This window comes from Caloenas nicobarica, chromosome 8 (genome assembly GCF_036013445.1).
Source record: "Caloenas nicobarica isolate bCalNic1 chromosome 8, bCalNic1.hap1, whole genome shotgun sequence".
Classification (NCBI taxonomy): Eukaryota; Metazoa; Chordata; class Aves; order Columbiformes; family Columbidae; genus Caloenas; species Caloenas nicobarica.
In genome coordinates, this window is record NC_088252.1 from 24,716,583 (window position 1) to 24,733,753 (window position 17,171).

The 17,171-nt window shown below is 43.6% G+C and overlaps 1 protein-coding gene and 1 non-coding gene across 3 annotated transcripts; both read right to left on the bottom strand.

The window, feature by feature from the left end:
• Positions 1-1,035: 1,035 nt before the first annotated feature.
• Positions 1,036-13,890, bottom strand: MYNN (myoneurin). 2 transcript variants are annotated; one of them, XM_065640020.1, is made up of 8 exons: positions 13,832-13,890; positions 12,851-13,149; positions 10,147-10,949; positions 8,204-8,363; positions 7,329-7,507; positions 6,985-7,068; positions 6,484-6,570; positions 1,036-4,814 (listed from the first exon to the last, which is right to left on the bottom strand). In XM_065640020.1, the coding sequence occupies exons 2-8, from the start codon at positions 13,114-13,116 to the stop codon at positions 4,546-4,548; spliced, it is 1,848 nt and encodes a 615-aa protein (XP_065496092.1). In that variant the 5' UTR covers positions 13,117-13,149; positions 13,832-13,890; the 3' UTR covers positions 1,036-4,545. The 2 variants fall into 2 exon arrangements, with proteins under 2 accessions (XP_065496092.1, XP_065496093.1); XM_065640021.1 differs by having other exon boundaries at positions 12,851-13,144; positions 13,832-13,874.
• Positions 13,891-14,518: 628 nt separating this feature from the next.
• TRNAV-AAC (transfer RNA valine (anticodon AAC)) lies at positions 14,519-14,591 on the bottom strand. The gene has a single exon. It is a non-coding gene; the product is annotated as a tRNA-Val (tRNA).
• Positions 14,592-17,171: the final 2,580 nt, after the last annotated feature.

Here is a 17,171-nt window from a genome sequence, read left to right on the forward strand (position 1 = left end):
CAGCTTTGCATGACGGTAAATCAGATGTGCTGTAAAAAATGGTTCCTGTTGAAGCTGAGAGGTTTGGGTAAACCCATTTGTTGCTACTGTTCTTTATATACTCTCTCCTTTGACTTAGTAATGACACGCTTTTGTTCTTTTTCCAAGAGTAACTTTTTTTTTTTAAACCAAGTTAAATGAACTTGTGTTTCACAACCATAACCCTGGAACTTTAAAGTGAGCAAACAGAGTCTACTGGTATATAAATGGTATTTTGATTAACTTGCAGGATGTACTTGCTTCTTGTACTACAACTGAAACACACCAAGCTTGGTTTCATTATTTCCTCCTGTCTCTTGAAAACTGTTTAAAAATATTTCTGCTATTATAGCCATGTAGCAACTCCTATACATGAATAAGATGACATATGTATATAATGGTAGTTAAAAAACATTTAATGGTTTGGATACAGGCTTCTTAAAAACGTGGGAATCATTAAATAATTTCCTTTTTCTACCCACTCTGCTCATACCTGTAGAAGTGACTTGATCTATGCTCCTAAACAGAAAGTCACCAGATAGGACAGGAGAGGTTTGTTCAAAGGCTTTCACTAATGCAATCTTCTGCAACTCTAAACATGCCTGTTTAAAATTAGTATAAAGAATAAATAACAGAGTAAAAACCAAAACAAAAACACCCAAACCCAAAACCACCAACTTCCCTCCACAAACCCCCACCCCAAACACCTCAAAGCAGAAAAAAATATAATCTACAGTCTTTATATTAGATTGCATTTAGAATAATGTCTTTGTTTAATTTAGTTTGAACAGAAAAACCAGGTTTGTTTACTGCTGAGAAGAAAATATCGTAATCCTTGCTGTGTTAGTAGCTGTGCAAAGGGCTCCCTGTGGGTGACAGGGCGCTCTGACTGTGGTTATGTGAAGCTGCTTCCCTCCTTCTGTTGTTACCCCATGCAGTTATAAACAGGAGACACCAGGTGAGGGAAAATTACAAAACAAGTTTATTAAAGTCTAACATAAAACACTTCAAGCTAAATATGTACAACCCCCTCCCTTCCCAGGAGATTATAAAATTGACAGTTGAGCTATATACAAATAACAGAGGAAAAAATGTATATACATGAAAGATACTTTAGAAATAATTTAACCAAAAAATCAGTTATTCGTCCTTAACTGAACTTAATTCTGCAAGGCTTATTGACAGCCTCTCCATGATCACAGCCCTGAAATCCTTAATATGGGACCTGTCCATCCTTGAAAGTTTTTTTTCTGAAACACATGATTTCAGAAAAGTTGTCATGCTTTGTTTGTGCCCACATTTAGGCACATATTTGGAAGTAAGTGTCATACAAAGAGTTATTCTCATGTAAGATTTCTGAACAGCCAATTCAGAAATTCCTAGATGCAGATAATCTACTCAGGCAAAACTTGCACTGACTTCAGTGCAAAATTGACTGAAACAACGGTGTGACAAATAATGTAGTTTTCTCTAAATTACTGTTAATGGAATTATTAAAATTCCCTCAAGAAGGAGATATCTGCTTAAAAAATTCCATACTTTCCCATATTAATCCCTTACAGAAAGTTATCAATACTGTTATAAACCTTGTACCTCCCAAAATGAACTCAGAATCTGTAAGCCCAGGAATTAGATGTGCAGCTGATTTCCATGCAACTATTGGCAAAAGGTACAATATGGACCTGTGTCTTCAGGTCCTGCAGCACCCGGCCTCAACACACCTACAAATATTTATATACATATATATATTTAAAATCTATATTCTAGTAAATGAATACAGTTCATAGAGATCATACCTCAGCAGGTGAGATATCTTCACGAAAGGTGAGGATAAGAATCAAAACTCTCAGATGGAGACTCAAGAGTGCAGGTAACTAAATTATTGCTCCAAGACAAAACTACAAGCCCGTGTATTCTACTAAGAAAGGTTAAAATTGTTGTCTTGTAAAAAATAATTATCTTCTTGTCTATAAAGAAAACTAAATGACTAATAAAGCAAGTGCTACTGTTATAAGTATCTAAACAAATCCTGTATAAATCTAAGCACTGTATTTTTTAAAAAAAGTCTGAAATCTAAGAATACAGTAATAAGCTATAATTTTAGAAATATAAAACCAGCCCAAACAAACACTCTTATGGAATGCATTTTCTATGTAGGAATGTGGGGTTTTAAAAACTATTTTTTCCAGAGCTAGTTCTCTCTTGTTATTTATCCTGGATCTGTTAATATTCAGATACTTTTCTTCAGATAACAACAGTATATTATTAGTTTATCTTCCAAAGCTGTTTAAATATGAAATGTATTAATTGTACAGTATTGTTTATTTTCAGTATTCATGACTAAGCCTCTGTCTTCTGCCGTATTTTCAGAGAGAGAAAGTAAAGAGGAACCTTAGGACAAGCGTGTAGAGTTCACTTTTTTTTTTTTTCAGAGAGTCAAGATTTTCATCTTTATAGTTCTTCAGTCATAAATGGCAAGGCTAAGGAATCCTTCAGGTGCTACATCAATAACAGAGCTAAAAAATAAAAGGGGGGAAAGGGGAGAACGCCAAACACGAAAGAAAAAAAATCAGAGAACTTAATCCATTGTCCTTTGCCAGCATTCTGAAGGACATGAGCTGGTCATAAATGTTGTAGTGCAGATATAGCAAAGAAAATAAAGGGCAGGCAGGTACAGCAGTAATTAGCTTTAGTGGACAGTTAGAAGTGCCTGCATTAAGAATGCTCCTGGTGAGTATGGTTGTACTCCTTGCTGTCCACAGTAGAGTTTATCAGCAGATTGACAATGTATTAAAGCATAGAATACAATCAAGAAGCAGAGTTTTAAACATGTCATATCTTAAGATGATCAACACAAAGAAGTTAAAGGTCTATTACAGCTACAAACATGTAGGAAGAGGGGAGGGAAAAAAAAATAAAAATTAAAAAAACCTAGAGTCATGCTGAAGAGTCACAAGACCATTTGCAGAATATTTAAATGAAATCCTCCAAGAAATTTGTCATGAGTCTGTTTAATTAAGGTGCAGATTAATTATTACTCCATGTAGAACAGAATTGGTTAAGAGGTATCTCCAATGCTCTTCTATTTATCAGTGTCTGGACACAAGGCATCAGTGGAAAAAAAATGCTAGCACCAAGTAAATAACCAACAAATAATATCTTTAAATGCATTGTTGGTACATTATCATGTTTTCTTACTATTTGACGATTACTTAAATAATGCTTACGGTATGTCAGTGGCACAAACTGGCAAAACAGAGTATAAAAGTACTCCTATTGTCAACGAGTCTTAAAGTGATGACCCTACCACGACACTAAAAATGTTGCTCTTGAAAAATGCACATTATTAGTAACAAAACATACCTTTACATGAGTATTGCTGGATACTAGTTTTGTGCAGTTACTTTGGACAAGTGACATGAAATAGAAAGCAATACATAAATATTTCAATTAAACCAAATCAGTCCTACTCTAACAACCCCTTGCCTTGAAGAATATCAATCTGATCTGTTTATTCTTCCTTAAATGTTCTTCATGTAGCACTCACTATTATTTTCACAGTGAAGGGCAGGATTTATTTCCTCTTCTGTACCTCCTGTGGAACACTAGAAGCACTACTATTACAAAAGTAGTATTATGAAGCTATGAGTCATGCCTTACATTAAGTCAATGCATCTTTTAATTTCATCTACAATATCCATGTTCCAGCTGTCTTTTGAGCAAATGCTGCTGTTTGTGCCAAAACCGGGGAATTTTAGGGATGTGAAAAATAAATCTGGGACAAGATAAAACAATGATGGATTCACTTAAAAAAAAAGAAGAGGGGAAAAAAAGTGACTTGTTGGAAAGAATATGCAGTAGCATCTATGCTACTAGAACCCTCTGACTTACCACACTACAGAAAAAAAAAATAGCCACTTCTTTACTTGCCTTATCAGGAAAATATACCCCAAATTTTCTCTCCCTCTGGTCAGACTTCAACTGAAGATGGCTACTGCTGGCACACAGCAGGAATTATTTGCAAGCACCTCACCAGAGCACAGGCCTACATTCCGTCATGTACCATTACATCGCCTTGGAATGCAGGAGTACAAGCTTGTTAGTGTTGATACATTCAAAAGATGATTTTCCCCTTACACCTCTGGGTTAATAAACTATCAAATATGGCTTTAAATGTCTGCTCTCAAATGACACTTTGACGCATCGGATCAGCAGGAACATGGGAGGAGATCTCCAGAATACATTAAGATATTTAACAGAGAATTCTTAAGGCAGGTGTTGCTGGAAAGGAATCGTCTCCCAGAAATCAGCATTAATTTCAAAGATAAATTTGATTGTGTGTGAGCACAATTCAACCAAACCCAAAAGACAGCACTGCACAATGGAAATGCCTTACAAGTGTCTTTACACAAAAGAAACAAAGACCAGGTCCAATTCAAAAAGTGTGACTGCTGGCTTGCTTATGTTCATCTTACCAAAGTACGCAAGTTCATGGCCAAATTATCTCGATGGCTCCGTACTGCACTGTCAGTATAACTGCTGCAAGAAAATAAACTGAGGTTCTGAATATCCAGTCACAGCAGATCTTAGTAATGTTTCTGATGAAGGAGACTGACTGCCCGTCATGGGCAGCAGCATCTGATGGTCTTCAGTCCCAATAGGAAGGGGAAGTGCTAAAGACATCTCCGATGGTTTCACGTCTATGGATTCTGATAAAGGACTTTTCTGACTCTGAATGGATTCTTGTTCATTGAAAGAATTATCAAGTGCGTTACAATCAGGGGGAGTTTCAGATCCTAGGGGGAAAAAAAAAAAGTTCAAAAGCTCCTGCAAAAATTCTGCAAATTCCCTTTCAAACGACTGTCAAACACTTGGTGTGTCAAAGACTGCCCGGGCAGCTGGGCTGTCAGTGGCTTCCATGTGCTGCAAAGCCCAAACCAGCAGTAAATACAATGTAAGCACCGAGAATCGCATCCTCTGCTGCTTGTAGCATAACAACTACATGGATCACACATTCCTACTTGATGTCTATTTGGCATTGTACAGAGAACAAATCCTTAACATCACAGTGAACAAAGATTTGGAGAACAGTTTTAATTATGACGGTTTCCTTAAGATTTTCCATCCCAGAAAAATGAAGAACTGGAGCCACATCCAAACATTATCTCTTTTAACTGACAGCAATGTACAGTATTCATCCATACACTTATTTGGAAGAAAACATTTGTCAACTCATCCTACCCAGAACCATTACCCAGAACCATTTCTCAGTCACCTGAGAAAAGTAGTTTCTATTCTTAATCAAAATCACTGCTAACAGATTCCTCACAGCTTCCTGCGTGAATGCAGCCTGCCACTGCTCTTGGACGCCTTTCTGATTAAGCCACCTGGGATATTTGACCCTTCCTCTACCGAATTGTGCTCTGCAGCCTGTTATTTCTGCAGTGCAGTGCTCCTGCCTGCCGTCTGTCTGTCCGTGAGTCCATGAGGGCTGACTGGCCTCGGCAGCTCTCCTGGACGCTCTCGCTGCTCACGGCTGCTCTCACCTCACCCTCGCTCCACCGGGACCTTCCTAAATGGGGCTGCTCAAGCTTTTCACATTCAAAGCTGCCTCTGCATGTGACTTGTTTTCTCATCCTCTCCCTCGCCTGCTCCATCTGTCCAGATCCAGACGTACACAGACACCTATTATTCCTTCCTCTGTATGAAAGATGCAAGGAAATTATTTGTAACAGACTGAAGGATGGACAGACAACGAGGCATCTGGAGCCAGTGTTGAAAGAGGCTGGAGATCTGAACACCTCTGTGCTTTGTACCACAGGTAAGTAATATACATCAAATTTCTTCCTAATCAAAATCTGGTATCTAGAATAGGACTTGAATGTATTTGAAAAGTCTTTTTAGAGCAGTATTCGCAGCTGGGAACATTCTGCCAGCTGTCTGATGTTGTGTGTTCGCTGATCCAGCTTTAACTTGGATTTACATTGACTGCGTATATAAAAAAAATCTTTCACTGTTGCATTAAAAATATTTGTGCCTTAAAGATGTAAAGTAACTCTTGTAACTAGCGTGCCTTGTTCACCTCAGTTACTGCCCTTGTGAAGAAATACTCCTAAAACATTCAGAAGAGGCAAAAAACTTCCTACAATTCAGACTATGCCTTCGTGTGGGAAACTCTCACAAGTTACTGGGACAAGTAAGTAAATATTCACATAGAGAAATTCTTGTCAGCAGCAATTCACTTCTATTTTGGTCAACATGTGTTTGCTTTGGCAATGCAAATGCTTGGAAATTTGTCTTGAATCTACTTTAAAGCATGTATTTTATGCTTTAAAAGGTTTGGGTACCTCTAGAGCGGGTGCTTTTGGGTCTAAAGAGAGCTATCAAAAAAAAAACCTATTCAGCATGGAGGAAAAAAAAATAATCGATGTAGTTTCTTAATCATTCTTTGCACAAGGAACTCACCTGTGTGAACTTTTGTTTTGTGCTTCTTAAGGTTTTTTATATCTGTGTAAGAATTTCCACACATTTCACAGATAAATGGTCTTTCACCTGAGAAAAACAGTTTGGCCGTTAGGACAATCTTGAAATTGAAAGAAAACACAGAGATGTAGGATAATAGATTTCAATGTCACATCTTAAAATGCGGCTTTGTAACTGTTATTTTGTCTGCGTGTCTGTATTCAGAATAAAATTGTTTCCAGAATAATAAATTAAAACTAAGCAAAAGAACCCAAATGTTAAAAGTAAAGCCATGATTATACATCAACACCTATGCTGTTACATAGATATTAGTCTGAAAAAGGCAATTAAAAGAATATTTAAATATTTTCTTTAAATTCTGTTAACAGAGAGATGCATAAATTAAGAAACTCTGCTACAGCGCAATATGGAATATTTTAAAGGCAAAAGGGTAAGAGTAGAATATTATTTATAGTGCAGGAAGCAGCCTGTCTGGAGACTGACCTGTATGGGACCGAAAATGTTTATTGAGCTCTCCGGAGGAAATAAAACTCTTTTCACAAATGCCACAGATATATGGCTTCTCTCCTAAAGGAAACACAAGGAGTTTGTTATTTCAATGCATAAACCAGAATATACATAAAGAACTGACCAAAATGAAACAGAGGTAATATCCAATGGGAGAAAGAGCTTCCTAAACTGGAGTCAAAAGGGAAGAACAGTAGACAGGAGCTGGATGACAACTCCAGAGTAACTCCCAGCCAGGATTTCGGGGTCACTACCTGTCTCCAGCCCATCCACAGGCAGCCAGGTCTGTCCCGCTACCTCGGTGCTCCACCTCTGCTCACCTGTGTGTTTTCGGGAATGGGTGATGAGAGAACTCGAGACAGCAAAGGCTTTTCCGCAACTGTCACACACGTAAGGTTTCTCTCCCGTGTGGCGACGCACGTGGTAGGTGAGCGTGCTGGCCTGAGCAAAGCGCTGCCCGCAGCGATCGCACACGTAGGGCTTCTCACCGCTGTGCTTCCTGCCAAATAACACAGACACCAGTGATCTCCAGGCAGAAAGGAAAGCAACACCCTCCTCAATTAGTATTTTATTCCCAAAGTTCCTTGTGCTAATGTTCTGTGAACTAAAAAACTGAAAAAAACTATGACTTTGGTTTTGAGATAGCAGTTTCTCATGGAGTGAAAAATCACCATCTGTTGACTCTGGGAATCAGCGTGCTCGTGATTTCAGTGGTAGCTGAACTGAACTACAGGCCCTGCACATGTTAATGGACCATGAGAACTCAGCAAGTTTTGCATTACGGTGTACTGAAAGATAAAACGATGATTCCTAACAAGGGAATGTAATTCCTGCTCCTGCAAAAGGACAGTGAAGAGTGAGAACTGTTCCGTTTCACTTCCCATGAAGGAACTCTCCCCTCCTTGATGCTACCAGCAGTCTGAACCAAACCAAAATAAAACAAAAACCACTCCCACATCATTGCCATAAGGATACCAGTACGTATGCCGTAACATTCATAAATCACGAGCCACTTCCCTAATAAACAAGTATGTAGCTGTAATTATTCTGTTATCCAGTATGAGAGAAGACCCCGGAGAAAAGGAGTAGACATGACCAAATTATGTGAGGATGTAACTCTTGCTCACACTTGAGTAAATTATTCTGTTTAAATAAACACATCGATAAGTATTTGCAGGATCTCCCTTTTGCCTACCTGGCATGAATCTTCAGATTGCTTGAAGTTGCGAACTGCAGGTTGCAGACATCGCATTTGTACGGTTTCTCTTCTCCGTGATGCATCCGACTGTGGAACACTAACTGGCACTTCTGGGCAAAGCCTTTGTCGCAGAGTTCACATTTGTACGGCTTCTCCCCTAGTGAAAAACAAAACCCTTGTACCTTCTGCATTTGCTAAGAACACTTTCCAATCCATTACCTGAGCAAAGCTCAAGTGTCTGTTGTAATACTTTTTACAAATAACATCCTGGAACATCCCATCATCAGTCCACCAAAGCGGAACATGCCAGGAGTACAGCAGATAACAGACTATTTTTGAACACATTGCTTTTTTGAGGAGAAAGGTAATAATTAATATTTTTAATTATGCCATTTTTCCCACAATATGAATGCTACTCCTACATTTTCAGACTTTGTGCTGGTTATGTCTATTCATGATTCTGAATATTCAAGATGAAGGACCAGTAAATCATCTGCTTTTTTTTTGCCTGTCGAACAGCAACAGCTCTGCAATGTACAGTCTAGTGGCCCCTAATTTCTCATTAGCACCTGCTGTAGAATGCTACAGGTACTTCTTTGACTATTCATGTTTTCTTAGTGATCAATACACTGTCATGGAATGGATTGTGCAACTCCGCAGTCTTAGATGACAGCAACTCAACAATTCTTCAGTATAAAAATAAAAGTATTTGACATCTAGCAACCAGCACTGTGAAATTCCCTACCTACTCATGCAAAAATTCCCGGTGCAACACCCTCAACAGTTGAAAGTGCAGCAAACTGTCCCTGAATGCTCCTCACAAGCTCCAACTTGCACGTGAATCTTTGGTTAGTCAGTGGCTGACAATATTTGAAATCCTCTCCCTTGGTTAGTGAAAAAGCAACTCCTTCTCCTGCAGCTGCACCTCAGCACCTCCTACTTCACCCCTTTCAATCTTCACAGCATCCTGGAAAGAGCTCCACCGCTGGCCTCTGCTCAGAGTTTTCCAAAAGGGAAAAAGTGCAAAAGTAAACAATCTTTTATCTGTTTTCACTGTTACTTCAGAATCCTGAATGCCAGTCACAAAAGGAAGAAAACTACATAAACCAGGTCCCTCTGCTGCTCGCTGGGCTAAGTCCAGCAGCAAAGGCAACAGCAGCAGAACAGCTACATCGGACCGGCCTGAAGAACCAAATAACCCAGTATCAAGTCTTCCATCTCCAGGGAGAACACGCGAAAAGACAAGCAAGCACAGTGCTCTGCCTGTATCTCTTCCCAGGCTCCAGCAACCTGCTGCTCATAACCTTTTTCAGTGTTCATAACTGATTTTTCTTTGATGCTTTGTCCAATAGCTCTTGATACAACACAAACTTCTCATTATGCTATTGAATGCAGAGATCATAACACCGTTGCACATTTCAGCTGCACGTTTTACAGAACAAAATCCCAAATGCTGTAGTAATTCAGCTACCTCCGTTACCTTTTTTGAAGACCTTATGGGAGAAATTACCTACTTGTCAAAAGACTGCATTTTTTCCCACTTTTGTTGTCAAACATATGTTAGACGTTTTTTAAAAAAGCAACAGAAATTCTGATATCAAGTACAGTGAGTTTTTCATGCTCTACTGGCAACAGTTTTTGGCATTCCATCACTCCACAGAGTTAAAGGGTAGCCAGCTCTTCTGAGTCTTTCCAGAAACCAAGATGCTCAGACTAATAAAGTCCACTCCAGCTATTTAAAGTAGAAACTATGATTTTGTACTGAAAAAATGCTGAAACATTGTAATGCTACCAGGATACAAGTACTATCCCCATATGCATACCAGCAGCAGATAAAATTTCTAGAGGAAGAAGTCAGAATGCAAAGACCTTTTCAGTCCTGCGCTCACAGGCTGTGATTACAGGTCTCCGCAGTCCCAGAGATGAGGCCAGCGGCTTACCTGTGTGAGTTCTTACATGTGTTTTCAGCTGGTTGCACTGGGTAAATGCCTTCCCACAAAGCTGGCACACATACGGCTTCACTCCTTTGTGTATTCTCATGTGTCGACGGAGGCTGCTGGCTTCTGAAAAGACTTTTCCACAGGTGTTGCACACAGGCTTAGCTTTGGAGAACTTCTGGTCAAGCTCTTCGCTTGAAGTCTCCAGCTGGTAAGTGTTCTTTTCGCTGGCTATGTTGGACAGACAGTGCTCCTTCAGCGCACAGCTTTGCTGGGGCTTTCCCCGTTTCTGTTTTGCTGCAATAGTCTGAACTAAGAGATCCTGCGCTGCCAACGTTTCGCTTTCCACCACAGCTGCCAGCTGTAGTTCAGAGTTATCACTGCCCTGGGCAGCCTGTTCCGTGATCTGCGTGGCCAGCTTATTCGCATCTAAAAACATTTCCACGGATGCATTCTCAGTCACGTCGTTCTGATATTGTCCGGATTTATTCTGTATGCTTTTAGGGGAGCTGAAATTCTTCTTTCGCTTTTTGGTTTGAGGAGATTTCTTTTCTAAAGCTGTTTTCTTTGCCTGTGGTTCAACCAACTCTGCAGAAGCAGCATCTGCTTTCTCCCGATTATTGTAATCTCGGAGAGTCAGCAGGCAAGTCTGCTGATTCACTTCAACATTTCCAGTGATACTGGATGTCTCTGTAGAAGAGGGATTAGCTATAAAAGCAAAGTCTTCCATCTTGATTTTGCATTTAGTGACCACTTCTTCTACTTTGAGATAGTCGGCTGCCTGGTGAATTTCTTTAACATTCCAGCTGCAAGAAAAAGAAATAGACTTGGGTGACAATATTCTGGGCATAGGAAACATTTGTTCTCTACCAACTGTATCGAATACAGCTACAGAAAAGTTACACTGTCAGAAAATGTAACTTGAAGAACACATACAGGAAGATCTAATCTCTTAGTGCTGTAGTGCTGCAAGACCCCAGGACCACAATTACTCCTGAACCACACCCAGTGGGGCCTGCAGAGCCACAGAATTGAGAATTTTATTTTAAGTTCTGTGCCTTTTGTAGAATTTTAAGTTTAAAGTCCAATTGTAAGGTGGTGAGGCTAGATATGGGGTTATTGGTCCAAAAAGCTCAGAAATCACAGCAAAAAAGATAAAACACTGGAGAATGAAATGCATAAATTATCACTCTATAATCCTTCTGCCAAAAGCCGTAAGTAGTTTGCAAGCAGCGCATTCACCTCAGCACTTGTGTGAGGCAGGCATTAATCCTGTTTTATAAAATGATTTGCAAACAGTCTTAATTCTGTATCAGCTGTGCACAGACAACATTAACACCAAGCAAGTCCTCATTTCAACTGCTATGCACTATTTTCACTTTCCTGCAACACCGGCCTTGATGGTTTAGAAAAAAATAATTTTGAAAAGGTGGCAACTTGTACCACCAATGAATCTACAGATTTACAGCACTCTGAAGAGAGACTAATGGTAAATAACATCATTCTATCAATCTATTACACAGAAAATGTAATTAAACAGTAAGTAAATAGCCACAACTACACTCTGTACATGAACGCAGCTGTTTCAGTGTCCTGTGTTGGATCAGCACTGAGTTCAAACTGCACCCTCCTGGTGTCCCCCTGTACCCACCACAGAGGACAACAGCATTTGCAGCCAGTTGCAGCAGTCACCTCGAGGGACATGGGACAAGGTGACGGCTGCATGTGGGCAGAGCTGCGGGTGTCACCTCCCCCTGGGTGAGACTTGTACTTTCACCTCCCTCTTCCTTCAGAGATCTCAGCTGCTCAGAAGGAATCCAGAAACTCTCCTGCTGCGGTCCCAGACAGACGTCAAGAACTCTTCACGCTTCTGCTCAGCATAATTTGCAACGCTCCAATTGTTAACTTCACCACACGGCTCTGCGCACTCATCTATTACTACCTGTAGCTAATTTAAAAACCAAACACTCTACACCTGTGTAGATGTATTATCATTATCAGGGATGAGTTTTCAGGCATCAATAGCAACAAGGCTTTTTTGAAATCTGTTTGACAGCAGACATTGAGAAATGAGTTAAAATCCCGGTCTACATAGTTCTAAGTGTCACAGCTCCCGTGTCAGGATAATCTTTCTCTTTCCCTAAGAGAGAAGAATTCTCCCTGTACATGAAGCCACAAAATGGGCACAAAATCCACACAGTAAAGGAGCAAACACTTTTTCTGTGAGACCTTTTGGGCACTGCGATATGAGATTTTAAGTAACAGCTCGTGCAAATTCTAACAAATGGAATCTTTTGAAATTGTGCCTATCCTCACCCGTTCCTCAGACTTCAGTCTCTACTGCACACACGGTTTCTGTGTGTTCACTGCAAAACCTGACTTCTACGATCCAACTTTAGAAAGAATACACATATCCTTCACTCTTGGAGATCATGAAAGATTGTTAATCCCTTCCAATTAAGACAGAAAGACTCAGAAAGTGAAACTATCATTCAGTGAAATATCAGACAACATACCTTTGTTTTGGCACTCACATATCATGTGGTATTTTAAAACATAAAACCAGGTTATTTTCAACTTCTAATACATATCACACCTGCTACTATTTGTTCCTCCAGAACTTATTACAAAGAACAAAAAACCCAGTACTGCCTTAACACAAAGTTTATTTCCCTATTCTGTTTCCCCCTTGAATAGTGTATGTTACCTGTCAAGGTTTAAGTTTCCCGTATAAATAAATTCCAGAAGTTTTTGGAATCCATCAGCTTTCACTTGAGTCTGATCCAAAACAACATTATTGTCAGATGCGTCTCTGTAAAACGCCCCAAAGTACTCGCTGAAGGAGGCAAGCACATTTCTGTGTGCTTTGAACTGGAATTCGCCAATAACAACGGTGCAGTCACATAGAAAGCCGGCTTCTCGCTGCTTGTTCAGTCTCTCCAAAAGGTGCTCACAGTGATGGGAACACTGCATTTTGATAACGAGCTACAGCCTCCTCGTCCTGATCTGGGAAAGAAAAAAAAAAAAAATCGATTTACATACAAGATTTAACCTTGTTTCCCCCCTTAACAAAGTTAATGACTAGAGAAGACTCAGCGCTCGAATCCTGCAGGACGGTTGGTGCAGTGGTGCTTTTGTACGAGGTACAGCCAGATGGGTGGATCCTTTTTCACTTGGGGAGCTGCTAATTTTAGAGACTGACCGAGGGGGCGAGGGCAGCGACGTGTTCACTCCCCCACCCAGATGAGAGGATTAGCTCGCCTAATCTTACGAGCCATCGTGTCAAAACTGGGCTCCAAGGGGCCCGTTGCAGAAAGGAGCCGCCCCAGGCTCGGACCGAGCCGCTCCGGGGCTCAGCCCCGCTCCCCGCCGCGGGGGCCGGGGACGGGCAGAGCCCGGACCGGGGGTCCCGAGCGGCCATCGGGGCTCCGGGGGAAGAGCCGCCTCGGTGCCCGGGGGGCAGCCGCGGTGCCGCCGGGTCACAGCAGCCGCGGCTCCCCCGGCTCCACTCGCCGCGGGACGGGACGGACCCGCAGCGCCCGCCCTCGGCCGGGCCCGGCCCCGCCACCCTCGTGTCCCCCGCGGCCGGGTCCGGCTGACCGGGCGCCGCCCGTGCCCCTGGCGCTGCCCGCCCGCCCCGAGAGCCGCTGCGGCGCCGACAGGAGGGCGGCGGCGGCGCCTCACGCACCTGCGGAGGGGACGGGAAGAGAAGCGGCCTTCGCCTCACGCCGCCATGTTCTGATGACGCCGCGCGCGCCGCTTCCGGGATGTGACTTCCGGTGTCGCGCCCCTCTGGGCGGCTGGGGGGTAGCGGTGGCACCGGAGGACACAATGGGAAACGGGAGCGGGGACGGGGCCACGACCCGTCCCTCTGAGGGGAACGGGCAGGGCAGGGCTGGCCTGCGAACGGCTTTCCGGGAGGGTCGGGGAAACGCGGACTACAACTCCCATCATGCAGCGCGCCGCGGCAGGGCCCGGCGTCAGCTCGGCGAGGAGCAGTGCATGCCGGGAGATGTAGTCGCTGCCGGCCGAGCGGAGCGGAGCGGGACCCGCGGCAGGAGCGGAGCCGGCGGGACGCGCTGGGCGCGTTGCGGTACCCGAGAGGCGGGCGGGAGGGATCTAACGCCGCTTCTGCCCTGCAGATCCTCTCCCTGCGCCCTGGACCGGTAAAAAAAATAGGTTTAATATACCTCGTAACGCAGCAGCGCTCAGGGATCTCGCCGTCCCTGTGCGTCCAGTTAAAACTGGTCTAGGAAAGGTGTTTTTAAATTTCAGAGATGTGCTATCACCGGCGTGCAGCCCAGCAGGGGGCGGTTCTCATCACTGTCAAGAAGGTAATAAAGTATACGGAGAGAAAAAAACCCAACGGTGCTGCTGTTTCCGCCCGGTTTCGAACCGGGGACCTTTCGCGTGTTAGGCGAACGTGATAACCACTACACTACGGAAACGCCGCTTATCGAGTCGCTTTCGGAGGCCATTCTATTGGGGTCCCTCTCCGCCAGCCCCGCTCCCCCAAGTGTCTCCGTCCGGCTTCGCGCCGCTGCCCAAAGCGCCGGGCCCACCCAGGGACCCGCATCCCGCCCCGAACTGCGACCCGTCCGTGCTGGCAGCTCCCCGACCAGCCCCGGGGCGCCCCGCAGCCCCTGCCACCAAGGGCCGCCCATCGCCACCGCAGTGATCCCGGAGCTTCGAGGTGCTCCAGGGATGTCACCCACTGCCCCTTCTCTGTGCACACCATGAGTAACAGCGTTGGTAGCAACGACAAACTTCAAGATCTTGCTCTTTCTTGGAATATTCTAATTTATTTTCAACATATTTGTAGATAAAAAGCCATACCGTTTGGTAATATGCCACACTGAAGTGTCGTTCTGAACCGCTATTGCTTACAAATCTACCTCCTGCTGTGGTTAGAGAGGCTGGAAGGACTACTGTGTTGGGAATGAAGCACAGACATGGAGAAAGGTACCAACAAAAGGAGCTAAAAAGCCCAAGGAAATGAGAGGAGCAGAGTATGATAAGGGTCTTTGCCTGCTGGCGCCAGTAAGTGCAGGTGGGCTGAGCAGGACAAACAGGGCAGGGCTGCCAAGGAGAGACGTGAAGCACTGCAGCTCCCGCAGGAACAGAGCCGGGCAGTTTCAGTGTGTTTGTCAGAAATCAGAGTGAAACAACCCCAGCCAAGGAAGAGAAAAAGAATCGTTTGGCACTGCCAGCTTTGCATTACAGTTACATCAGGCAGCGGCTCCTCTGCGGGCCTCTGGCTACGGCTGGAGCTTGGAGAATGAGGAAATGACTAATCCGCCTGGATTGTCTTGTGCTCCTGGCACTGAAATGCCTGATCTTGGAAGGAGCTGTAGAAAGGAACTCAGCTTTGCCACCCTTTGCAAAGGGAAACACAAGCCAAATCCCAGCTGGTGAGAGGAGAAAGAAAAGCCAAGAAGAATGAAATGGGAAAAGCTCCAGAAGAAAGCAGTGACAGGGAAGGGGGAACAGAAGGAATTTGGAAGTGGGCAGTGACAGTATTCTGTTGAGTTTGGCGGTGGGAGCTGCAAGATTTCTTAACATCACTGCTGTCATCACGCAGAGGTTTCTCATAGCTGCAGGGGGGTGTGTGTAAGAGGTGCTACAAAAGAGCATTTCTGGGAAAAATCAGCATCCTTACCAGCTCTTTTCATGCTTGCAACGTCTGTCATGTCAACATGGAAAAACACCTGTGGGAACGCATTTGTGCTCTTAGTGGCATGCTGGGAGCACAGGATCCGTTGTGCACAACTGTAGCGCCTGGTGTGAAAAGGTTGACATTGCAGCCACATCTCTGCCCAGTCGCTTGCTGCCCCAATATTGATAACACCCATCTCACAGCTGCCGAAGTTGCTTGGCCTGTGAAAGGGCCAAAGGTCTCTGCAGTGTTTTTTCAAAACAACACGCCCCATTTAAACGTACACAAAGTGCTTTTTCCTAATGTTCTTTACCTGGGTCATCCCCAGACTACCTTGACCAAGGGGAGATGCTGGTGTTGCCATGGAGACCGAAGTGGAAGAGCACTTGTCCAGCACCACTCACTCCTGTAGGTATTAACGCATCAAAGGTTTCGTTGTCCTGAAACCCTCTTTCACCCTCCTAACAGCAGATTTTCAAACTCTGCTCCAGTTGTATCATGAACGAATCATCACTGTGCTGTTGGCATAAAGATTTACTTCTATTCCAGTCCTTCCTGGTGGTTTCAGCTTTTTCCCTGGAATAAAGCTGAACACTTAAACGAGGAGGTAGTTGGTGTGGTCCCAGGTAGTGTTAAGGTGAAAGTCAATGTTGCCCCTAACAGGAAGCTTTCGGTTTGGATAGAAGGCTCCTCGCTTCCCTGAGCGCCTTCCAGACAATGTGTATTATCGTGAAAGAGTACAGGGAGGCTGAACCTAACACAGTGCACGGAAAACATTTATAATATACATGTGATTTGATAACAGATGTTACTTAACACTTAATGGAAAAGAACCCGAGATTACAGCTACCTGGAAGGTGGTGTCTAGGGGGAAGTCTGTGTACATAGCGTGCCTTTTGAAAGTCCAATAAAAATCACGTCTGGCACAGTTACTTCCTTCTTAGTCCAAGAATATATCTTTGTGAATAGGTGTAGAATATGTTTTTAAAGAGGTTCTTTACCAGAACACCGCTGTACAGTCTATGTACAACTAAAGTTAGAAAGACTGAGGCCCTACGCTATTGCTTCACACTCCATTGTACCTGCAAGTCCGCGCAGCCTTGAAACGCCTTGCTTTGCCGTGGAAACCTCAGGGTCAAAAAGCAAAGACACAAAAACCGTTCTGCGGAACGTGACACAGCAGGTGAGACAGCCGGAGTCCAGGCAAGTGCTCCAGGGAGCACGTATCACACCGGGGAGAACGCGCCCTGCACAAAGAGATCATGGCAGAGATAAATACCCTCTTCCAACGGAGCACAGGGGCTGACGCAGCCCCCGTTCGGGGAAAGGGGGGGAGTTTCTGGGCCTGGCTCCTCACCTAGGGGTCCTCGAC